Genomic DNA, 26,497 nt, shown 5'->3' on the forward strand with positions numbered 1-26,497 from the left:
AATACAGAAGTTGGGACGTCTTGTTGAAGTTGTACAAGTCATTGGTAAGGCCACACTTGGAATACTATGTACAGTTCTGGTCATCCAATGATAGAAAGGTTATTATTAAACTAGAAAGAGTGCAGAAGAGATTTACAAGGATGCTCCCGGTTCTTGATGGTTTGAGGGCATAGGTTTAAGGTTAGAGGGGAGAGATACAAAAAGGTCCAGAGGGGCAATTTTTTAACACAGAGGTGGGAGTGTCTGGAACAAGCTGCCAGAGGTAGTAGTGGAAGCAGGTACAATTTAGTCTTTTAAAAAACATTTGGACAGTTACATGGGTAAGATGGGTATCGAGGGATATGGGCCAAATGCGGGCAATTGGGAATAGCTTAGGCGTTTAAAAAGAAAGGGCGGCATGGACAAGTTGGGCCGAAGGGCCTATCGCTCTCTCTCTCCCTCTGTCAATCTCTCCCTCTCTCTGGCTGTAAACTTCTGTGACTCTATGAGATGACCTGGTCCAGTAGGCAGTCCTGTTCGTTGGACCTTGCTGCGCACAGTTTGGCAGCTGTTTTTTTCATATAACAAAAAAACAAATGGCTAGACCAAAATATTCATCGCAGTTTGGAAAATAACTGATCGTCCTAAGGTGACAGGAAATGCCACAGGAGAGCAGTATCAGTATTCCTATTTGCTGAACCAACGTTTGCGATTGTTTTAGAATCATTTGTACATTTGCCAATGTTTCAGAATCAGCCCCTCTTTCACTCTGAGTGAAACACTCAGTGAACCATCAATGGCCCACGCGGTGAATTCCAATTTTTTCGCTGTTGCTGTTCTATTTCTCGCCCAATCTTGACTAATACTAAGTGTTACATCTAGATTTGTTTTCAGGGAAGCCTAAAGGGTTTTATATCTGTTTACATCTTCCCCTTGCCATCGGAGAATGGTATAAATGCTATAATGAACTAAATAAGACAATTCCTTAAAATCTCTACAAATGCTTCTCCAAAGATAACTACTTTGATAAAAAAAAACAAATATTTCTAATTTCATTTGAAATTCGACAATCCGATATTTTCTGAACTATTAAAGCTATGTTTAATTCAAATTTGATTTGCCGAGAACTCCAGTTGTATCGGGTCAAGTTATCGTCTGGGGAGGAGTGCGGCGTTGGGTTTTGGCAATGTGGGGTACTGATTCAACCCTTGCCCCGTATCGCGCTCGCCCGAACAGCAATTAGAAAGGTCAGCTAACTTCTACATTCTGTGTGATCATTCAAACTATCCCCTGCTTCACCAGGCTGCCCGCGGGCGGATGTGATACAACAATGGCCGTCTTCGACTGCTGTCGAACTGGGACAAGAGGCTGGTTTAATTTGTTATCAGAATGACAATAACCGCGATGTAATGCTGTGGCATCACCAAACTGCTGAACAAGGGTTCACACTCATCGGGTATCAATACACAGGCAGCAAATCTCAATACGAAGGCGGCTTCCAGAATGGATTTGTAATCTCCCGAACTGCCAATGGCAGGATGTCCATTCTGAAGATCCTCACTCGGCGGTGTATTACTGCGCTGCAAGAGATGGTGCACGGCGCTGCAGACTCAATGATAAAAACTCTGACAGAGAAATGCCTGCTTGCTTGGCCCTCTCAAACACTTCGCCGCGTTAGCAGTTGCGCTTGATTCAGTTTTTAGCCAGTTCACTGAGAAATAAAAAAACAAAGGGATCAATGAAGATGTTTTCAGAAACTCGGAAAGATAGAGATCAGAATGGACTGGTTATAGGAGGAAAACACGATGAACGGTGAGCTGAAAGAAGAGGAGAGTAGAAGGGCCGATTGTAGTCTAAATTATTCTGGTGACATACTGCTGTGGAGTAATGGGAACACGAGGAGGTCATTCGCCCCTTCAAGCCTGCTCGGCCATTCATTATGATCGTGGCTGATCATCCAACTCAATAGCCTGACCCCGACTTACCCACAGATCATTAGGTCCCTTCACCCCATGTGCTTCTGGAAAACATGCAATGTATTGGCCTCAACTATTTTCTGTCGCAGCGACTCGCACAGACTGACCACTCTCTGGGTGAAGAAATTTATCTTATCTCTGTTTTGTATTTTTCATGGAATTCATGAAGATGCGAGTTTATTTTGCTCATCCATGATTGCACTTAGCAAGGTGATCATGGTGTGGAGTTGCCGGTGTTGGACTGGGGTAGGCACAGTAAGTAGTCTCACAATACCAGGTTAAAGTCCAACAGATTTACTTGGTAGCATGAACTTTCGGAACGCCGCTCCTTTATCAGGTGAGTGCAGTATTTGTTGCACAAACAGGGCATATATAGACACAAACTCAATTACAAGATAATGGTTGTAATGCGAGTCTTAACATGTAATCAAGTCTTTACAGGTGCAGACAATGTGAGTGGAGAGAGGGTTAAGCACAGGTTAAAGAGGTGTGAATTGTCTCTAGACAGGACAGTTTGTGAGCGACCTTCTTTAAAGGGCGGAATGGTGGCACAATGGTTAGCATTGCTGCCTCACAGCGCCAATGACCAGGGTTCAAATCCAACTTTGGGTGGCTGTCTGTGTGGACTATGCACGTTCTCCCCGTTGCCATGCTAAATTGACCCCTCGGGTCCAAACATATGTAGGTTTGATGGATTGACCATGCTAAATTATCATTTAGAGTCCAAAGATGTGTAGGTTAGGTGGTTTGGCCATGCTAAATTGTCCCATGGTGTCCACAGATGTGCGGGTTAGGTTCATTAGCCATGATAACCTGCCCCTATTGTCCAAAGTTGTGGATTGGCCACATTAATGCATGGAATTACCTGGATAGGGTATGGGTAAGTTGCCCGAAGCAGAGGCAGAAATTGCTGAAACATGGAGAGAGGATAGAGCCAATGTTTTAATTCAGGATACCCCTGCTCTCTCTTCAGATGCTGTCAGGCCTGTTCCGATTTTCCAGCATTTTCTGTTTTTCTTTCCGATTCCAGCATCCGCAGTATTTTGCCTTTACGCTCTTTCGGAGAGTCTGTGCAGACCTGATGGACCGAATGACCTCCTTCTGCCCTGTAGGGATTGTATGGAACCTGGAGTCCATGTGCTTTTTGACTCGCCCTTATTCATCATATTTGTCTTGTTTCTTTCTCCTCAGCGAGTTTCCCTTGAAACTCCTTTTTGCAATCCGCTTCTATTGGTCATTATATAAATGCTAGTGCTGAAAAGTATTCGGACAAGTTGTGACCGCGAAACTATAACCCGTAAGCATAAATATCCATCCTGTTCAGTCGTGTGTTTCGGGCATTGATATCTGCCGCGTTTGCTCGGTTGACGCACACGGAACTCGATGTGCTGACTATGAACTTACCTCTGAAGTGGCAGGTAAACCATCACCATACTAAATCGCAATAAAATTGACTTTAGATGTCGAGGAAGGCCGCTCATGCCCACCTCATCAAGAACAATTAGTGATGGGCCGAAAATGGTGACCTCTCCAGCGATGCTTAAAGCCCATGAAATAATACGGAAATAAACATTTTTTGGGTCCATCTACATAGATAGATACCCTACAGTGCAGAAAGAGGCCATTTGGCACATCGAGTCTGCACCGACCACAATCCCACCCAGGCCCTTCCCCCATATCCCTACATATTTGCCCACTAATCTCTCCAACCTAGGCATCGCAGGACACTAAGGGGCAATTTTAGCATGGCCAATCAACCTAACCCGCACATCTTTGGACTGTGGGAGGAAACCAGAGCACCCGGAGGAAACCCACGCAGACACCAGGAGAATGTGCAAACTCCGCACAGACAGTGACCGAGAATCGAACCCAGGTCGCTGGAGCTGTGAAGCAGCAGTGCTAACCACTGTGCTACCGTGCCGCCCTGGCTCCAAATCTGGCTAAATACTTTATCCCGAATTCGCGGCTGGGTTTATAAATGCTAGGATGTTGTTAACACTCCCTTTAATTTGTCTAATATATCCGCTCCTTTTCTTCCTGCCCAAACATTCCTGATTGGAATTTTGGCCTTCCAGTATTTAGCTAATTGCATTTTGAACGTTGTTATTAGACCGATGACACCACACTTTCTGGTAATCCATTTCAGGCCATGACATCCCGCTGTGAACATTGAAAACTTATCTGCACGTTTTGACGATCAGTTTCAAGCTAGTGATTCATTTTTAGACCAAGTACCGCTTGATGAATTGACTGTTCTTGCCTCAATCGAATTCATTCTGGGATTGCAACAACTCTCACAGGTTTCACACGTCATAATTTTAAGCTGCCCAGAAAAGTATTGGCTTGGGGAAGTTGTCGCAGGAAGTGACGTTGAAGAATCATAATAATCGGATTGAATCATATATAACAGGGGAACGGCATTCAGAAGTGGGAGAGCACACATTCCGCTCACTCATCGTGCAAGCAATAAAAGAAAAGGTCGTGATGCAAGAGGTTTATTTGCGAATATTAATGGCTGCTCTTTTCCAACGTAAGTCAAAGCCGAAAGGCGGAATATTGCATCATAATGGCAACCGTACTTGAGTAGGTAGCACTCACATCTGAGTTATAAAGACTGAGGTTCGTGTCTCGTTACGGATATTTGAGCTTAAATTAAAGGCTGCAATTCCATCAACAGGCCCCTTCTATATCCGAGGGCCAACAGTTAGATATATTGTTAAACCGATGTGTCCTCTCAGTTGTCCGAAATGTATTCTATATGCCCATTTAGGGAGCAGAGTAATGTTGATTCCTATATCCTGTGGCATGTATCAATCAGAGATAGCCATTTAAAAGCCCATATAAACAGAAGCTCGTCATGGTGCTCTTTGCCAGATGTGGTTGTACGTAAATTGCTCGTGTTACACTTTAGCAGTGGAGGCTTTTTACTGAACGCAGTTAATTGGTTATCAAGTAATTTCGGCTGCCCTGTGGTTGGGACGGGCACTTCAACAATTCAATGTCTTTTTTAAAATGTAACTCCCATTCTCCATTACTTACAGACACATGAATCTATTTGATGTTTGATTCAACAGAAATTATTGCCTCATATGTAGAGCAGTCGCCTTCTGTCGTTTCGACTGCAGCAGGGGATTCCACAACACTTAGATGCAAGCTAACGAATACTGGCTACCCCGACATGTACTGGTATAGACAACAAACCGGCAGGGCACTGGAAGCTCTCTTCTATTCTGGTGCTGAAGGGGCTGTTACCGATTACACCCCTGAGTCCTTTAGTGCCACGAGATCCAGCAATACACAGTTTACCTTGGAATTGAAGGATCTGTCTCCATCGCACACCGCTCTCTACTTCTGCGCGTGCAGTATCCACAGTGCAGAAAAATGCGCTTCTGCAGATACAAAAAACCTACATGGGAGTGCTGGGCTTTCATGACTCACCTTCGTCCATAAGGTGGCAGCAGTAGATTGGCTTTAAGTGTATATTCTCGCCACCACCTTGCACCAGTATACTGCTGTTCATTACCAATCATGAAAATACAGCGTGTTTCACTGGTGAGATGTGCTGCATCAGTCAACATGCTCATTCGGCAGACCCGCGACCTCTGCCAACTGGAAGAACAACTAGAAGGCGTTCCAGATGTTTAATGCAGTCCCACCTTTACGTTCAGCTCAAAGTTCGCACGCCAATCTATACTTTACCTTTATCGCCTTTCTTTCACTTTCGCGGGTTAAAATGTTAGGCGTCCCTTCCTAACTGCGTTGTTCGACTGCAGGGGTGAAGTGAGTGGCTCACAACCACGTTCAAAACGATTGCTAGGGAATATAAAACAAAGCTGCTATTGCCAGTTACGCCTACTTCCCATGAATGAATAGAACAAAGTGTTGCATACTCTATTAAGTCGGACTTAGCGAATTGCCCTCGTTCTCAGATTCATTGACAATGCGACTAGGCCACTGCCTCCCATGTCACGGAAACGCTTCATTATCTCCACGAAAAAAAATTGAGAAACGCGGGATTGTTATTTACAGGTTACATCGTTCTATTCAAACCATTTATTGATGGGGGAGATATCTTTATATATAGCCTTCATATCTTATATTACTGCTTCAGTTACTCTCCACTGTGGAATCGGTTAATGTGGACATAATACAGTGGGAGGTTTTCAGTTTTCCAAGTCAAGGGAGTTGGAGCCAAAGGCACCTCGGAGACACAGAAACAGCCGGTGCCGCCAAATGACGATGAAGTTACTTCCCTCACTTTAACGAAACAAAAATGAATTAGGCAGAATTCTCATAACAGCAGCCAGGAGTTACGAGTGATTAGTTAGCTAATCAACGTTTGGCTTTTACTTGAGATACAAAAGTCATTAATTCGATATCTACAAAGAGATAAGTTGCTGGAAAATCTCTGAAGAAAAGGCATAACGACTTGAAACGTTAATTTAGTGTCTGTCCACAGATTCTGGCAGACCTGCTGTTTTTTCAAACATTTTATTTTTTCTTTTTAATTTCAGATTCCCAGTGTCTGCTGTATTTTGCTTTTATTGTCGTCAAATCGTCAGCAAAACACCCAATTGGTGTGCGTTGTGAAGTCATGCTTGTAAGTCGGTCACAGAGAATGAAACAACAATTTCCTGATTGTCAGTCTGTTGACTCAATATTTTTCTGCATTTTAAGGCCTTTGCCAAGCTGTGATTCCATCGGCGTAAAATACAATATTATTGAATCTTACTCTTGAATTACTGAATGCACTGAGCTTCCAACTATTCTATTAAGAGATAGAGGGTGGGTTTTCTTGTTTGGTAGGGATTGTTTTAGGAGAGAGAGAAACAGTGGGAGAGAAAGGGGGCGTGGAATGTTGGGGGCGAGATGGGTGTCCGGGTATACGTGTTCACATTACCTCTTGTGAAGTTGTGTTTGCTTCTGTTTCTTCTGATCGAAATTCCCGTGTCCACTTAGACTGAACTCTGTCACCATAGAGAAAGAAAATGCCTGCGGCAACTCTCAGGCATTTTGACGGTTTATACATCTGAGAGAGACCGCAACATATGGCATTCGCCACTGTGTAACTCTAGCATTTACAAGCTGCCCTTCGATTGCCTTTTTTCCAGGTCCTCTGGGGGAACAATAGAGGGGGTTAATGAGTGGATGAGGGAGAAATTGGTAAATATGTGTATCAAGTGGTAGAATCAGTCGGAACAACCAATGCAAAATGAAAGTCTTTGAAGAGGAACGGAACTGTCAGTACATGTGCAGGCGGTCCGGTCTGTGAATCAGACAGGAAACAGCTCGAATGACAGAATTAGGGTGCGGAGGGTATTTTCAATGAGAGGGTGGATGGGGCTCCTGTTAATCAACCACTGAAAGGGAGAACTACCTCTTAGGGCGAGCGCGACGGCAGGGTTAGCCATTGGAGTGGGCTTGCGGAACTCGGATTCAGGGAGGGTTCGGCGTCGCTGTTCATCACAGGAAGAGAGGCAGGGATGGCAAACGGAGAAGGGGAGGCGGAGCCGAAAATCAGAGCAGAGGATTGGCTATCAATCTCTAAGAGTGTGACTAGGCTTAGCGTACCATTAGATTTTTTTTCCTGTGAATGAAAATTGTCCCAGTTGCAATAAGTCACTTGGTCAAATCTTACTTAAAGCTGCATGCTCCCTACAAGGCCGGGCAGCGGATTGAAAGTGGGCTCCTTGGTCAGCAACGCTCCGTCCTGACAATGAGTTCTTGGCTCTTTCTTTGCATATCGCTCGTTGCCTTATTGTTGGGTAAGTAAAGTATACGACCACCATCGTATTTAAGCCAGTGACACTTGGAACAAGCAAGTATCATAGATTCCGCAGAGCAAGTCTGTAATTGAGAGAGGTAAATGGTGAAATCGAAGAAGGAGGCTGTAGTAAGAGAAACAGAGAGAGAACTAAAAGAACATAATTATGCGAAGAAACTAAGATGAAGGGTAGAAACGGAGTGTTGCAGGCATTCTATACGTCTGCAGTGACTCAACAATTAGATAAAAAATGTGGACACTTCCCGGATTCGGGAGTGTCTCTTTCTAAACGAAATGATGAGTGAAATATGGTAAGGCCCAGAAGGCTGGGAAAGAGCAGCGAGAACATGCTTTCAATGGAACTGATGAACTTAACGTTGTTCAGCGCCTCGAAATTGCTCCTCGATTCAATCAAGTGACGGACGCCACATTGTTGCTCCATTAGGAAGCCTGTGTTATTAAAATTAAAACCAGAACCAACTATCCAAATCTATCATTTCAAATTCCGAGTTTATTGCCTTCGTGGATATATTGGTGCTTATTTCACGTTTGTCTAATAGAGCTGCTGCCCGACACGTCCGCGCACGGCCTCGCCAATATACACAATTATATATCTCCATCTATTCTGTCCACATAGTCCATCACCTGAGGTAGCTTGCATCATGTAACCCCATTGATTTAAGATGTTACAATCTGTGTGTTGGAGGGATGTGTGTGTGTGTGTGTTTGGGGGGGGGGGGGCGGCGGGGGTGGGGGGGAGGGTACGGTAAAGATGGGGGTTGGGGGTGGCTGTGGAATGGGAGTGTTCGCAGTGGACTATAGAAAGTTGAAGAGCGAATACACCATCTCTCCTAATTTTATTTATTGTTTTCTTTCAAGGGCTCAGCCAGTCTCAGAAGATATTGCAAAGCCTGGAGTCTGTATCGGTGAAAGAGGGCGTGAATGTGACCATCCCGTGCATTCAACACGGGTCTGATAGTTATATGTACTGGTACCGTCAGCCACTGGGACTGGGCCTCCTTCATATCCTGCACGCTTACAGAGAAAATGACCCAGTCCGGTCAGACGGGATTACAATCCGGTTCGCGGCTACGAAGGCTGCACACGGCTCCTTTGCTCTACACATAGGGACAGTGCAACCGAGCGACGCGGCTCGATATTTCTGCGCTTCTAGCGATGCACAGCGACTCACTTGGGCTGATTCGCATTGCAAAAACCAACCACATGTCAGCATGACAGACAGCACCTATAATGATATTACGGTGTCTGTGCTGATAGATATACATTGGAAGACTTATAAATCGACTGCATACACCACGCCCCCTACAGCTCATCTCCCCCCTCTGTGCCTGTCTTCTCTCTACTTCTCCCTGCCTTTCGCAGTCAGCCTTTCTTTCTGGCCGTCTATCCATTTGAATGTCTCTCTCTGTCTGCAGAATTCAACTGAATAACACAACAGCCTATCTATTATTGTATTGTGTACAATTTAGTACATAGCTGACCTGATTACAGTTCCTCATTTAACATTGTAACAAGATTTAATATGCTCCTGGTCATCTGCTTTCCACCTTTCGTCTTCTTCACTCTGAGCGGAACGAAGTCAGTTTCTGCGGCCTCTCGGCTGCAATCCAACAGCAATCCGTCATCACTGGCATCAGTGTGCTAAATCGATTCATAACGTCAGTAGCATTAAGCTTTACATTCTTTATAGAATAATAGAATCCCTACAATGCAGGGGGAGACCATTCGGCCGTTCGAGCCTGCACCGATAATAATGAACCAAGACCCTATCCCTGTAACCCTACGTATGATCCTGCTGAACGCTCTGACACTAAGGGAACATTTACCGTGGCCAATCAACCTAACTTGGGAGTGTGGAGGTAACCGGAGCACCCGGAGAAACTACATAGATAGAATGTGCAAACTCCCGACAGATAGTCACCGAGCCCGAAATTGAATTGAACTCGGGTCCCTGGCGCTATGTGGCAGCAGTGCTAACAAGCACACAGACATCAGTGCTAACATGGCTGTGGGTTGGTGAAAAGCACGCGATCACAAGAACGAGCTACGTAGCTGAGGATATGTAACATAGTTAAGACAGAACCATGGACGCTTTCAATGGACGGTGGTGAGCATTGCTGCCTCACAGCGCCTGGGACCCAGGTTCTATTCCGGCCTCGGCTCACTGTCTGTGTGGAGTTTGCACGTTGTCCCCGTGTCTACGTGGTTTTCCTCCGGGTGCTCCGGTTTCCTCCCACACTCCAAAGATGTGCAGGCTCTGTCGGTTGGCCATGCTAAATTGCCCCTCAGTGTCCCCAGATGTGAAGGTTGGGGGAATTAGGGAATTAGGGTAAATACGTGAGGTGAGAGGGATAGGGCTGGGTAAGATGCCCTGTCAGAGAGTCAGTGCCAACTCGATGGGCCGAATGGTCTCTTTCTGTAATTTAGGATTCTATGATTCTGTGCCACTGCGCCATCCTTGGCCTAATTTACAAACGGAAAATGATTCATCATCGAAGTCTTCAATATCTCAACAAATGTGTGCACTGTGAAAACGCGAACACCTCCTCAGATATGTTCAGCTCTGAGACAGCTGCTTTCTTATCCGCTTTCGCTACCTTTGAAAAAAAAGTTTACCTTCTGCTGCAGGCAATGCTCGATGCAGTTTTCACAGAAATTCAGAATTAATGCCAGTGAATAATTGAATCACTGAAGATTATTTCAGCACAAATAATAGATGAATTTAAAAGTTAAACATCCACTTTCAACGTAATGGGGACACTACAAACTGAGCTGGAGCAGTTGTCTAAATAGAATGGGCGGGATTCTCCGGCCGCGTTCACCTCAAAACCGGAGAATCCCACCTGTGGTCAATGGACCGTTTCGTGGTCCGCCCCCCGCCCGCTACACTACCCCTGACTCCACCCCATGTCTAAAAGCGCAAGTCAAAGGCTGAGAAATCTGCAGATTCAAACTCCCCTCCGCATTCCGTAAAGCCAGTGCACCATATTTCTAGGCACAAGTCAGGAGACATGGTAAATACTCTCCACATGCCTGGATGGGTGCAGGTTCAGCGACACACAAGGAGCTTGACAGTATTCAGGATAAACATCACACCGCTTGCACCAGCTTCAAAACATATTTCACCGACACCGACGCCCGGTGGCAGCACTGTGTATCTTCTATCAAACGCACTGAGAAGTTTACTACATTTACGTGACTGCATCTTGCAAATCCAGGATCTCCACCACCTCCACACTGTGGTATCAGATGTACGGGAACGCCGCCACCTGAAAAGCCCATTGAAGTCACGCATTATTCTGATTTGGAACCAGGGCATGGTGGTGGCACAATGGTTAGCACTGCTGCTTCACAGCGTCAAGGACCCGGGTTTAATTCCCATTTTGGGGCACTGTCCGTGCAGATTCTGTACATTCTCCTCATGTCTGGATGGGTTTCCTCCGGGTGCTCGGGTTTCCTCCAACAGCCTGAAAGGCGTACTGATTAGATGCATTGGTCGTGCTAAATTCTCCCTCAGTGTACCCGAGCAGGCACTGCAGTGTAGGCACCAGGGGATTTTCACAGTAACTTAATTGCATAAGCCTACTCGTGACACTAATAAATAAACTTAAAAATATATCGCCGTCCCTTAATCTTCATGAGTTGAAAACCAGGGAACCCGCTTCCTAACAGCAATGTGGGCGCACCTACACCACATGAGCGCAGAGTTTCAAAAAGACAGAACACCAGTCTCTTCCCGAGAACAATTGGGGTTAGGTAATAATTAGTGGCCGAGCCAGATTCACACATCTCAAAACGAATAATCGAAGAAAAAACCATTGCCGGCTCGTACACTGCAAATTCAGAGCCCTGTAATATCGAATCCAGGCGATGATTTCAAATCGCACTAGGCAGGAGTGGAATGTATATAGCATTTAGTCAATAGCATTTTTCAATGGCATTATGATGTCGATAATTGCTTAACTATGAAACTGTGACAGACTGCCGTAAAATAAATTGCATTCACCGATCACTTTGCTCGATGGAAGTGTGCCACCAATTCTCCCAACAACCTTTGCAGACACACCATAAAAATCATTCTTTCTGGTTGCATCACAGCTTGGTGTGGCTGCTGCTCTGCCCAAGGCCGCATGAAAGGACAAACGGACGTGAACGAGGCCCAGTCATCATGCAAACCAGCCTCCCATCCATTAACTCTGCCTACACCTTCCGCTGCCTCGGAAAAGCAGCCGACATAATCAAGGACCCCACGCCCCCCCCCCCCCCCCCCCCCAGACGTATTCTCTTCTACCTTCTTCCGTATAGAAAAATATACGAAGTCTGAAGTCACGCCCCAACCGACTCAAAAACAGCTTCTTCCCAGCTGCCACCAGACTTTTGAATATCCCTATCTGATATTAAGCTGATCTTTCACTACACCCGAGCTTTGGCTGCAGCACTACATTCTGCACACCTTTCCTTCTCTATGAACGGGATGCTTTGTCTGTATAGCGCGATACATGTGACAATAATAAATCAAATCAAATCAAACCATTATCAAATGGTTCCTCCCACACTTAATCCACAGTAAAGCAGTTGACCATTATCCGGGTTTTGAAATGACCTTGGATGAACTCTATTATATTCCAGAAGGCTGTTCACCAGCAGTTCCTTGAGGATGTTTAGATAATATTTCAGTATTTCACAGCGGCCTCCTTCCAGCGCTCTTCAGCTACCCCGATCTGGAATCCATCGATTTCGTTCCATTGAATGCTCTTACTTTCTCCCCTGAATGAACCCACGCGGTATGCTTGGCATCATGGGCATTGCGATTGTCTCTGAATTTCCTCTCGGTTTCAATAAATGGCATACTGATGGCCATCTGATTTGGTCTTTCATATAGAATCATTATCAACCCATGCTCTATTGCAATATCCCGGTGTTTATTTTCGAATTGAAACGTACTGTCAATCCATTGAAATAAAAACTTCTTATCGAATGTGCACCCGGCTCCTAATTGTGCCGTAATAGCATTCCACTTTAAACAGATTCTCCTCAAATAACTCAATTACTTACTTCAACCGTTGATGCTGTATCTGGATTAGCCACTTTCTGACGATCCTCTGGGTTGCGGTTAAAATCGCTCGAATTTCTGTCGCGCACCTGCTGAATGATTATATTATCCTGCTGCGCTCTAAGCAGGAGGATCTTTGTATCAGCAGTGTCTCCACAGCATCAATGCTTCTCAGCAGGAGTACCATTCTGTTAAATATACATCTAACCTCCTAGACATTTAATTTAACAACCAAAGTTCATCTCTCCACCCTGTTATCTGATGCCTTTTATCCTTGGTATAATTCCATGTTGACTGATCAAATAAAGTCGTGGTTTAAGTGGATAATTCACTCTGATACACCAATGTAATATTGAGGGAGCGCTGCATAGTTGGAGAGATATTCCTGAGGAGATAATTAAAACTCTGTTCTGTCCACACTCTCAGTTGGACATAGGATTCCTCTGGAACAATATTGAGAATAAGAGTTAGGAGCTCGCCTGGACGTCAAAACTCAGATATCCCTCAGACATAATCGCTAACAGCAAATTATCTCTCTCCAGCCGAAATGCTACTTTTGGGATCTTGCACAAAGCGTTACAATGTTCCATATGATCACTCTTCAAATAAAGAAAAAGAATACCAAAGGTTAGAAAAGGTAATGATTGGCCTGAGTTAATCAGATGGGCACCAGGCATGTAGAATATTTCTATTTGCTGAGGCAACTTCCGGCCCTGACGTTAAATCCTGGTGACTTGCACTCTCAACCTTCAGAGAAAACATAATACCCTCGGATTGCCCTCAACGATGCATCTCAATTTGGTTATATTTGCTCTTCTACCTCTGGCCGCAAGTAAGTTACCTTGACTGATTCAAAATGTCATTCTCCCATTTCAGATGGTAAAACGACTTGGTAAACGCCATCCTTTCATGTCCCGGTATGATAATGGCATATGTATAGGGAACAATATCTAACCACGGCACTTTAATATAGTCAGCACATATTCTTCTCAAAAGGCGCTAGATATTTTAGTTGCTATAACATTTGTTGATGTAGATATTCACAATTTAACTTAACCCTCCAGAATTGGGTTGCGCTTTTACACGGTTATTCATTCTTCCGCTTTTGGCTTGCTGATAGTGCCAGATGTATCGGAATGGGATACTTATCCAGGCTGCGTACATTGAAAGATTTGCACGTTGCTGATGCCCGTTTTAAAATCGGTTATTCACCCCAACAATTTGAAAGGAGAGTGAACGTTGTCAAAAGCACATGATTATTGAAACTGTCGCCTGCTTTTATTCAGAAGGTCAGCTGGCGGATGTGATACATCAGTGGCCGGCTTCGATCACAGTGGAAGTGGGACACAAGGCCGAGTTAAATTGTTATCAGAATGACACTACGCATACGAACATGCTCTGGTATCGCCAAATTCCCGGACAAGGTTTCACGCTGATCGGGACTAGGTTCAGCGACAACGAACCTCAATATCAAGAGGGCTTCCAAAGTGGATTTGAAATCACAAAAACAATGAAGAATAAGATGTCTACACTCAAGCTCCTAACCGTTAATCTTGTCGACTCGGCGGAGTACTACTGCGCCGCTCGTGATGGTGCACAGTAACATACACTAAACAGAGGCCCGAACAAAAACTTCCGTCAAGTCACATCGGGTTCGTTGACCCGCCCAAACCCTTCGCTGCGATTGAACTTCTGCTCGTTTTGGCTTTGAAACAGGTTTATCATGGGAAAAAAAAGGAATTAGTTTCTATCGATCCAGAAAATGGGGGATTAAAGTGAGCAAGAAAATGGGGACATCCATGTAGAGGAAAAAAAAAGAACATCAAAGAAAGAAATATCTGGCGGAGTTAGCTACAGTAGCGTGAGTTCTCCTGGTGATAAAATCTTGTGCGTTCCCTTAATCTATTTATCTCCTGAAAGCCCGAAAACCTTTCTCAGATTCCTCTGCAAGACCGCGACTGGGTTGTATTGTCCTTGCTGAGAATGTTAAACTTTTGTCGCAATCACTGTTCTTTGCAACTAAACGGGATTATTGAGGTGTGCGACAGACTTGCAAACATAAAAAGAAAAAATACAGATTCAATATAAAGTATTCACTCAGGTTCATTTTTGGGAGCACGAGCGTTTTGGACATATTAAGGGTTTGATAATTACACTCACGAGCACATGTGGAGATGTATATTTTATGATTGCTCATCTGTATAGATAGATCTGTTTGTGTAGAATCAAGACACAGAGTGAATTTGCTTTTTTTGACGTTTCAGAACGGCAGAAGTGACGGAAACACGCGTGCTTGAGCAATCGGAAAACAGTCCAGCCTAATCCCTGTTTCTTTGTGGTTCCGAGGGGGCTGGGGGCAGGGGGGGGGGGAGGGGGGGGGCTTTACCGAGTCAATTACCTTGTTCGTATGACACCAACGAGCAAGGATCCGTCAAATGGCCTCAGCGCAAAAATGAATACTTCCGGCTATCCGAGTGAGATGCGTTCTGCCCATTGGAAAATACCTCATGTTATTCGGCCGTATTTTTTCAGACACTGATGATCGATGCAAAGAGCGCATAAACCCAGACTACCCCGCAAGACTACCACTCACGAGGCAGTGATGCTAGTGCGAGTATGTTTACCTTGTAATTGTACAACAACATCGGGAAACCACCCATAGTTTGAACCGCGCAAACCCCGAATCTGGAGGGGACGGTGCACAGGATTACTGCACAACGGTGGAGTGGCCTGGACTTCATTGGAACTGGCAGAATATCCGGTCGTGCATTACTGCACCTGCTGCCCTTACATTGACTCACAACATGAGCCAGGTTAAGAAGATTCCTAAGTGTGGCAGGAAAGACCTGATCCAGATAAAATCTCTCACTGCCAGATGAAAGTGCTTTTTCATAGAATCATAGATACATACTGTGCAGAAAAGGCCCTTCGCTCATCGGGTCTGCACCGACACAACAGAAACACCTAATATCCCACCTAATCCCACCTACCAGCATTTGGCTCATAGCTCTGAATGTTATGGCGTGCCAAGTGCTTATGCAGGTACTTTTAAAGGGTGTGAGACAACCTGCCTCGAACACCCTCCCAGACAGCGCATTCCAGACTGTCAGCACCCTCCAGGTAAAAAAGAAAGTATTCCCTCACATCCCCCCTAACCTCCTGCCCTCAGCTTAACCTCGTGACTGACCCTTCAACTAAGGGGAACAGTTGCTCCATATCCATACTGTCCATGTCTCTCATAATCTTGTACACCTCCATCAGGTCGTCCCTCTATCTTTTCTGCTCCAACGAAAACACCACAAGTCTACCCAACCTCTCTTCATTACTGAAATGTTCCATCCCAGGCAGCATCCTGGCGAAGATCCTCTGCACCCTCTCCAGTTCTCGTTTTCAAGAAGGCCAGTGTGGTTAGAAAAAAAACCTTTCAGCTTTAGAACATTGAATCATGTATGCAGGGGCATGCACAGGGGTGATGCCGGAACTGAGTTTGCATATTTATCAAGAAGGCCAGAAAGACCACGACGCTTTTTCTAGAAACTGCTAAATGAAACCTGATAGTTGACCTGGGGAGCTCGTTAGGTACAGTCAGGGGTGAATGGTTCAGACTCCCTAGAAAATACTGGTGAACAGAAAAATAAGATAAAAAGCAACAAAGTTACCAAAGCCACCAAGAACGAAAAAAAAGAATACGCGACAATTTATGCACCGACTCTTTTTCCTTTCAGATTACATACAGCAGAGGGCGCTTCAGGGCCATGATGTAGAACATGACAGTTTAATCTGAACACAGGAACGGGAGGCCATTCGGCCCCTCAATATATTTGCACACGAACAAGGGGACGCCCATTTAGCACCTCGAGCCGGTAACAGAAGCAGAGCCCCTTGTGCCCGTTAAACAGGAATATAATCGGGCCAATCGCTCCCCTCAATCATATTACACAGAATAGGAGACTGCCTCGGGTCTCGGCGTCAGCAACAGGAAGAGGCCATTTAGACACCGTCCGAACTAGCTCTCCAGTCAGTGAGATCATGGGTAATTGTGTATCCCAACCGTTTCCCACGCCTTGCTTCCATCACCCTTAAAACTCTGAATCACATTAGTTCAACATAAATCGGTTGCTTAATTATGGAATTGAAAACCAGACGTTCGGAGCGGTCATTCCTTCCTAATGAACCCATTTGCTTCGCTGATGTTATTTGGGGAAGATAATCTGTTGAAGTACTTTTAAAATCTCGCCTCCATGTGCTTCTAGGCGCTTTGCAACGAGTTACTACCGCATGAACCAGGGGTTCATTCAATCCCTCGAGCCAGGTGAGCAGTGAAGGGATGAGGGTAATTCACTTTTCCCTCGCTCATTCGTCAGAATGGATTCTTTGTGACCTCTATGGCTCAGCCATCGTGGGAGGTCATTCAGCCCCTTCAATGCTGTTGCACAGCAAGAGGATACCACCCAGAACACAGGCGTTAAGTAGGAGTATCCCGCTCTCCAACTTATTACATTGGAACTGGTTCTAAACCATTCATATTCCTGGAGCCTATTGCACATCATTAGGAACAGCCCTTTCCGTGGTCCACCCATTACTTTCTACCATTCAGTTACATCATGACGGATCTCAAACTTAACTTTTTTCCCCCGTCTCGGTCCCCTTCCCTTAGCACCTTTAACATTACAAATGTGTTATTCTCATTCTTGAAACTGTAACTGGACCTCATTCTCATGGGTTGGTAAGAGAGAGAGAGAGAAATAGAGAACGAGAAAGATAGAACGAGAGAGAGAAAAAGAGAGGGAGATGCACTAAGAGGGGTACGGGTAGAGAGACACAGTGAGAGTTGCAAAGAGAGAGAGAGATATATATAAGGACACACACACACAGCAAGAAAGAGATACAGAGAGAAAAAAAATAGAGGGGACACGGAGAGAGACACGGGAGATATATAAACAAAGAACAAAGAACAGTACAGCACACGAAACAGGCCCATCGGCCCTCCAAGCCTGTGCCGCTCCTTGGTCCAACAAGACCAATCGTTTGTATCCCTCCATTCCCAGGCTGCTCATGTGACTATCCAGGTAAGTCTTAAACGATGTCAGCGTGCCTGCCTCCACCACCCTACTTGGCAGCGCATTCCAGGCCCCCACCACCCTCTGTGTAAAAAATGTCCCTCTGATATCTGAGTTATACTTCGCCCCTCTCACCTTGAGTCCGTGACCCCTCGTGATCGTCACCTCCGACCTGGGAAAAAGCTTCCCACTGTTCACCCTATCTATACCCTTCATAATCTTGTACACCTCTACTGATCTCCCCTCATTCTCCGTCTTTCCAGGGAGAACAACCCCAGTTTACCCAATCTCTCCTCATAGCCAAGACCCTCCATACCAGGCAACATCCTGGTAAACCTTCTCTGCACTCTCTCTAACGCCTCCACGTCCTTCTGGTAGTGCGGCGACCAGAACTGGACGCAGTACTCCAAATGTGGCCTAACCAGCGTTCTATACAGCTGCATCATCAGACTCCAGCTTTTATACTCTATACCCCATCCTATAAAGGCAAGCATACCATTTGCCTTCTTCACCACCTTCTCCACCTGTGTTGCCAACTTCAAGGATTTGTGGACTTGCACACCTAGGTCCCTCTGTGTTTCTATACTCCTGATGACTCTGCCATTTATTGTATAATTCCTCCCTACATTATTTCTTCCAAAATGCATCACTTCGCATTCATCCGGATTAAACTCCATCTGCCACCTCTCCACCCAATTTTCCAGACTATCTATATCCTGCTGTATTGCCCGACAATGCTCTTCGCTATCCGCAAGTCGAGCCATCTTCGTGTCATCTGCAAACTTGCTGATTACACCAGACACACCTTCTTCCAAATAATTTATGTATGTCACAAATAGCAGAGGCCCCAGTACAGAGCCCTGCGGAACACCACTGGTCACAGACCTCCAGCCAGAAAAAGACCCTTCGACCACTACCCTCTGTCTCCTATGGCCAAGCCAGTTCTCCACCCATCTAGCCACTTCTCCTTGTATCCCATGAGCCTTAACCTTCTTAACCAACCTGCCATGTGGGACTTTGTCAAATGCCTTACTGAAATCCATATAGACGACATCCACGGCCCTTCCTTCATCAACCGTTTTTGTCACTTCCTCAAAAAACTCCACCAAATTTGTAAGGCACGACCTCCCTCTTACAAAACCATGCTGTCTGTCACTAATGAGATTGTTCCGTTCTAAATGCACATACATCCTATCTCTAAGAATCCTCTCCAACAACTTCCCTACCACAGACGCCAAGCTCACCGGCCTATAATTTCCTGGGTTATCCCTGCTACCCTTCTTAAACAACGGGACCACATTCGCCATCCTCCAATCCTCAGGGACCTCACCCGTGTCCAAAGAAGCGACAAGGATTTCCGTCAGATGCCCAGCAATTTTATCTCTCGTCTCCCTGAGCAGTCGAGGATAGATGACATCAGGCCCTGGGGCTTTGTCAGTTTTAATGTTCCCTAAAAAACCTAACACTTCCTCTCTTGTAATGGAGATTTTCTCTAACGGGTCAACACCTCCCTCCGAGACACTCCCGGTTAACACGCCCCTCTCCTTCGTGAATACCGATGCAAAGTATTCATTTAAGATCTCCCCTATTCCCTTGGGTTCTAAGCCTAATCCCCTCCTTTGTCCCTGAGAGGTCCGATTTTCTCCCTGACATCTCTTTTGTTCCTGACATATGAATAGAATGCCTTAAGATTCTCCTTAATCCTGCCTGCCAAGAACATCTCGTGACCTCTTTTTGCCCTTCTAACTCCCCGTTTGAGTTCTTTCCTACTCTCTCTGTATTCCTCCAGAGCTCCATCTGTTTTCAGTTGCCTGGACTTAACGTACGCCTCCCTTTTCATTTTAATCAGATCCTCAATTTCCCTGGTTATCCACGGCTCTTGAATCCTACCTTTCCTATCTTTCCTTTTTACATGCACACGACTATCCTGCAGCCTTATCAATAGTTCCTTAAAAGACTCCCACATGCCGGACGCGGACGTAGCCTCGAACATCCTCTCCCAATCAACATCCACCAATTCCTGCCTAATCCGGCTATAGTTAGCCTTCCCCCAATTTAGCACCCTGCCCGTAGGACAGCACTCATCCTTGTCCATTACTATCGTAAAGTTAACAGAGTTGTGGTCACTATTTGCCACATGTTCCCCGACCGAAACTTTGACGACCTGACCGGGCTCATTTCCCAGAACTAGGTCCAGTATAGCCCCCTCTCTAGTGGGGCTATCTACATACTGTTCCAAAGGATCTTCCAGTACGCATTTTACAAATTCCTCCCCGTCCGGACCCCCAGCTCTAAGCACTTTCCAGTCTGTGCCAGGGAAATTAAAGTCCCCCACTACAACAACCCTATATTTTCTGCACCTATCCAGAATCTCCTGACATATCCTTTCCTCCACTTCCCGTGGGCTGTTGGGTGGTCTGTAGTACACCCCCAGCATAGTGACTGCACCCTTCCTGTTTCTGAGTTCCACCCACAGCGACTCAGTACATGACCCCTCTAAGTTGTCTACCCTCTGCACCGCGGTAATATGCTCCTTAACTAATATCGCTACTCCCCCACCTTTTTTAGCCCCTCCTCTCTCTCGCCTAAAACACTTATACCCCGGAATAATCAGCTGCCAGTCCTGTCCTTCTTTTAACCATGTTTCCGTCACCGCAACCACATCCAAATTCCGCATAAGCATTAAGGCCCGAAGTTCGTCTGTTTTACACGTTACGCTCCTCGCATTGAAGCAGATGCACTCCAGACCTCCAGGCCCACTCAGGTCATCCTCCTCCAGAGTGCTCCTCTTCTTAGCTAGCCTTGCCCTGGCCCCCAGCTCAACCCCAGTATTTACTGACCTACTGTTTTGTTCCCCACCCCCCTGCCACACTAGTTTAAATCCTGCCGAAACACTCTAGCAAAACTCCCAGCCAGGATATTTGCTCCCTTCCAGTTAAGGTGTAACCCATCCTTTCTGTACAGTTGCCATCCTGACATGAAAATTTCCCAGTTATCTATGAATTTAAAACCCTCCCTCTTGCACCAGTCCTTTAGCCACGCGTTCAACTGTAGAATCTCCCTGTTCCGAGCCTCACTTGCACTAGACACCGGGAGCAGTCCAGAGATTGCTACCCTGGGGGCCTTACTTTTTAGCCGAGCACCCAACTCCCTGAATTTCTCTCGTATGACCCCCCTGCTCTTCCTACCTACATCATTTTCACCAATGTGTATAATCACATCCGTTTGACTACCTTCCTTGTTAAATATGCTTCCTACCCTCTCGGAGACATCCAGTACCCCGGCACCAGGGAGGCAGACTACCATCCTGGATTCTCATTCACTCCCACAGAACCGCCTGTCCGTGCCTCTAACCATTGCGACCGCACAGCTATCGCTCTCCTGAACCCCTTCTTTCTCTTCCGGACCCCTGAGCCTGTCTCCGTGGAGGCGATCTGCTCCTCGTGGCTTACCCTATTGGACATTGCAGATATACAATGCCAATTTCCCCGGACAATGCAGATATACAAGGAGAGAGATACAAAGAGAGATACAGGGAGATAACTACAAAACGAGAAATAGGGAGAGAGACGCAGAGAGAGATAAACACACGCACACACAGATACAGGGAGAGATACAGGGAGAGATACATGGAGAGATACAGAGGGAGCGAGATACATGTAGCGAGAGATGCAGAGACAGATACAGAGAGAGAGAGAAAAAGAGAGAAATAAATAAATAGAGGGGTACACATAGAGGGATACACGGGGAGTGATGCAGCTAAAGATGCAGCTCGAGAGAGAGGGAGAGAAAGAGATTGAGAGAGAGATACACAGAGAGGGAAATACAGAGAGAGAGAGAGAGAGAGCTCGGCATGCTGGTTATGACATTTTTGTATTTGCTGTTGTCAGCCGTATTCAGATTTTGATGTTATTGTCACCTGCATCGGACTCTATCATCACAGAACATAATGTATTTGTATCAGGTCTTTTCAGGATGCAAGCGACGGGATTAATCCATGAATCCACGTATCATATTCAGCAACATTTGCTACTTTCCCCAAAATGAAACCCTTGTTTCTTGGTTGACTCCAGATAAGGGCATCCATCATTCTGGTAATTTCAAAGGAGGTGAGAGAGGGATGATCATTGCCTGACGGGGAGACTCAATCCAGAAAAAATGCGACAGGAGATTTCGCCGACACGGAAGGGGGCTTGACTAAGAGTAAGATATTGGGGGGCGGGGGGGGGGGCGGGAGGTGGGGGGCGGGGGCGTCAGGCAGTCACAGATGGAGGACCGCTGGTGACAAAATGGGAGGAGTGGTGTGTATATGTCAACCCGTGGTTGAAGGGCGGGGCTGTCATTTCCGGGGTTGAAGGGCGAGGCTGTTACTCCGGGACTGAAGGGCGGGGCTGTCACTCCGGGTTGAAGGGCGGGCTGCCTCTCGGAGATAATAACATGTCATTTGTTCGTGTCTTGCAGACGGGCAACATCACAGCTCCTGTCTGTGATAAAGTAATTCGTTCTGCACTCACTGCTCCCAGACCTTCTGTCCTGCGCCATGCCGGTTTGGCGCTGGCTCTCCATATCGGTCTTGTTCTTGCTGGCGGGTAAGTAGCGTGAGGAGCTACCGTTAAAATCAGGCCTTTGAGATTGGGAACTGGAATACATCAATGATCCCACGGACCAAGCGTTTAATGAAGAGACATCGGGTGGAATCAGAAAAGATATAGAGAGAATGAAATGAATAAATACGGAATGAGAGAGGGAGAGGAAGACATTTAAACTAAATCAACACGATTGTAACCTGAATGATCTTATCCTGTTCCGAAACAAAGGAAGATGCTAATTTCCCCGGATTGATTTAGCCGGGAGAACCTTCAGGGTCACTCGAACCATACAGGCTGCCAGCAACCGACAGAAGCCTGCGGATTTAGTATATTTTTCTGTATATTCAGAATGGGTAAGAAGCACAATGTCCCGGAATGGAGCAGGTAGAATTTGAACATGAGGAAACATAGAGGCATGAGGGCCGCTGTGTAAGGTAGTTCCATTTAGATCGTGTGTCTTATCATTAGTGTCCAGGTAAAAGCAAGCCAAAACTTGCGGTATCAGTTTTGCAGTTAGTGGAATGTCTGACGCGCGACCATGTTAATATTGATGCGTTTCTTGTTTTTTTCGAGGATTTGGCGAGTCTGAAAGGATCGTGCAGTCCATGAAGTCTGTAACGGTGATAAAGGGAAAGTTTGTATCTATTCCATGTACCCAAATTGGGTCTGATGCTTACATGTACTGGTACCGTCAGTCGCCGGAACTGGGCTTTCAGAACATTCTGTACGCAGTACAGGAAAATGAGCCGACCAAATCGGACGGGTTCAGGGATCGGTTCAACGCCAAGAAGACTGGAAAGGGCTTCTTCGACCTGAGGATCGAGGAGCTACAGCCGAGCGATGCCGCTGTGTATTTCTGCGCCTCCAGTGTTGCACAGAGACACGCTTGGGCTGAACAGTGCTACAAAAACCTGGCCTATCTCAAGACACTACTGCCTCACGGGTTACGGGGTGCTGATTCAGTTCATAGATGGATAGATAGATGCAGAATGGGGGATATATGTTTACATAAGTGGCAGAATACATAGATAGGCAGATTGACTAATTGGGAGTACGGGAAAATACACACGTTTACACCCCCTCCCCCTCTCTCCGTGTTTCTCAGTTCATTATCCTCTTCTGCCTTGCGATATCTTCCCTGAAGCTCTTTGAAACCAATCTATCCGCTTCTCTCGCCGCTGCTGTGATGTGTTTTTCTTAGAAACTGGGAGTTGATACTAATAAATAGTTTTAGCATCCAATGTTCTTTGTTCTTTCAGCATGGAGGTACGAATATATTGGATTACATTGCTCTACTAAATTAAGTTGAAGACCATTAAATTCGAATCGCAGAGTATTGGCGCCAATAAGATGTTCTAAACCCACAGGACCAGCAATGTGTGATATATATCTACATATATGTGTGTGTGTGTGTATATATGGTTATCTTGAGAGGAAGATTTGCATCCTTATAGGCTTTGAAACATAGGTAATTTACAGCACAACTGCTGGCTAGTAACCTTTTTCTGAATTTCCATAACTACCCGTTTAATTATATTAAAGAAATGGTTTCACCAAAACTCCTCACGAGTGATGAACTATGAGCTCACAAATCGATCCGTGGATTGACTTACTCCCACGTGACAGCAAGCTTTGTTTACATCGCCCAGGAAAAGTATTTCTATATTGCGTCAGCAGATGTGTGACGTCAAAGTGTTCGCATACAGTGACTGAATTGGAAACAGAACAGTAGAATGGCACTGCGTTCCACCGCACAGCACAGTGTGTACCTTATTCAAGATGAGCGCAACAACTGACCACGGCTCCTTTGACAGCACCTGCCAAAACGCCAACTTAACCAAGTGGAAGGACATAGATTTAAGTTTTAATCTTATTTGTTTGTGTCACAAAGTAGGCTCACATGAACATTGTAGTGAAATTATTGTGAAAATCCCCTTTTCGCCACACCCCGGTGCCTTGTCGGTTACACTGAGAGATAATTTAGCATGGCCAATGCACCTAAACGGCACGCCTTTCGGACTGTGCATGGAAACCGGAGCACCTGAAGGAAACCCACGCAGACACGGGGAGAACGTACAGTCACCGCACAGGCAGTGACCCAAACCGGGAAACGAATCCGGGTCCCTGGCGCTGTGAGGCAGCAGTGCTAACCACTGTGCCACTGTGCCGTCCATGGTGAGCACTTGCAGCTGAAAAATAGCCTCCAGTCCACACATCATCGCAAGTTTGAACTATATCTCCCATCATTCACTGACGGCGAGTTAAAATCTTGGAGCTCCCTTCCGAACCGCACACACACATGGACTGCTTCAGTTCAAGAAGCTGGCTCGCTATCGCTTTCTAAACGGTAATTCCTGCTGCACAATGTGTTCATCAATATTGCATGCTTTATTTAGGCTCGGAATGATACAGAACCCAAGAAAGGCAGTATATTGTTACCGTTGCTGCAAGCTATCTGCATGAATTAAGAAGTTAGTTCCACACAAACAACTTCCCAGTCCTATTCATCTCATCCTTTCAATGATGTTTCCTAATTCACTCCGCAGCTATCTTACATTTAAATGGATGCTTGCTATTCTCATCAATGAATTACTTTAAAACAATGGAAGTTCAAGTTATCCTTGAATCATTGTGACAGCGAACCTGACCTCAATTGCCGAAAATACAACTGATTCATAATTGCCCATCTGCATTGAATCATCACACATTGCTTAGGACATCGCAATGTTTCTGACTGCCAGAATGATCAAGACGTATCAAAGACCTGGCTGGTAAGATGTGAGGACCCGATTCACCAATAATGAGGAGCAATGGATCAAGGGCAAGAGGTGACCTTGAAAGAACTGGTCAAAGCGCACACTTCCGTTCACAAAGGCAAATGGATGGCACAATCTCTCTTCCAGTTCTTCGATCAACTGCTTCCCAGGGCGAGTCATCCTAAAAGTGTTATCTCTAGGGAAAATTCCTGTAGATACTGTAATTCTTACTTTGAGCATCCCATTTCCATTCCCTTTGTTAAGTCGCTTCCACCCCCTTCTCTTATGACCAATTTCTCCCTCTTTCTTTGTCTCTGCCTCGCTTCCTCTCACACTGCCGCCTCATTTTGGTGGCAATTGAATGGATGATGTAAAGTCCCTCCACTGTCAGAACGTTAGCTGATGTCATTTAATTACCTTTTCCAGTTTCTGCCTTGCTCTCCTATTAATCCGCAGTCCTCATGCTGTTATGAAAAAAGAATACTTGTTCCACCTTTTCATGCAAACTCTAATCTCTAAGGTATATTAACTCCCAGTGGCCGTGAGCATGTTTTATCCACATTAAACTCGTTTTTGTTCCCATGAACTTCATGTCCAAATCTGGTCCCCATCTCTAGAACAGCACTGTTCAGCTTAAAATCATGTTTATCTGATATAACAAATGAAATTCTTCTCTTTACGTTTCATTTGAAAATAAGACAAGTTGCAGACTGTGTTTGAATGAACAACTCAGAACTGCTGAATGAACAATGAACTGGTTTCAAATGTTTCCATTTGTCACAGGAGCAGGGTTAATTTCCTTGATCCACGTTACTGCGAGATCATGCCCTCTGCTAGATTGATAATTTGGCGGCACGGTAGCACAGTGGTTAGCACTGCTGTTTCACAGCTCCAGGGTCCCGGGTTCGATTCCCGCTCGGGTCACTGTCTGTGTGGAGTTTGCACATTCTCCTCGTGTCTGCGTGGGTTTCCTCCGGGTGCTCCGGTTTCCTCCCACAGTCCAAAGATGTGCGCGTTAGGTTGATTGGCCAGGTTAAAAAATTGCCCCTTAGAGTCCTGGGATGTGTAGGTTAGAGGGATTAGCGGGTAAAATATGTGGGGGTGGGGCCTGGGTGGGATTATGGTCGGTGCAGACTCGATGGGCCGAATGGCCTCCTTCTGCACTGTAGGGTTTCTATTCTATGATAATTCATCAACACTGATATAAGACAAGCCATTCATTTTGCAAATCACATACGTTTTGGTCCAAAGATGTCCAGGTTAGGTTGATTGGCCAGGTTAAAAATTGCCCCTTAGAGT

The 26,497-nt window shown here is 45.6% G+C and overlaps 1 gene segment (V, D, J or C); it reads left to right on the forward strand.

The window, feature by feature from the left end:
* The first annotated feature begins 14,045 nt into the window (after window positions 1–14,045).
* LOC144480150 (Ig heavy chain V region 3-like) lies at window positions 14,046–22,343 on the forward strand. The segment is given in 3 exon segments: window positions 14,046–14,392; window positions 17,047–17,105; window positions 22,315–22,343. Coding segments are annotated over 3 exon segments (435 nt in total).
* Window positions 22,344–26,497: the final 4,154 nt, after the last annotated feature.

Source organism: Mustelus asterias, chromosome 28, assembly GCF_964213995.1.
Source record: "Mustelus asterias chromosome 28, sMusAst1.hap1.1, whole genome shotgun sequence".
Taxonomy (NCBI): domain Eukaryota; kingdom Metazoa; phylum Chordata; class Chondrichthyes; order Carcharhiniformes; family Triakidae; genus Mustelus; species Mustelus asterias.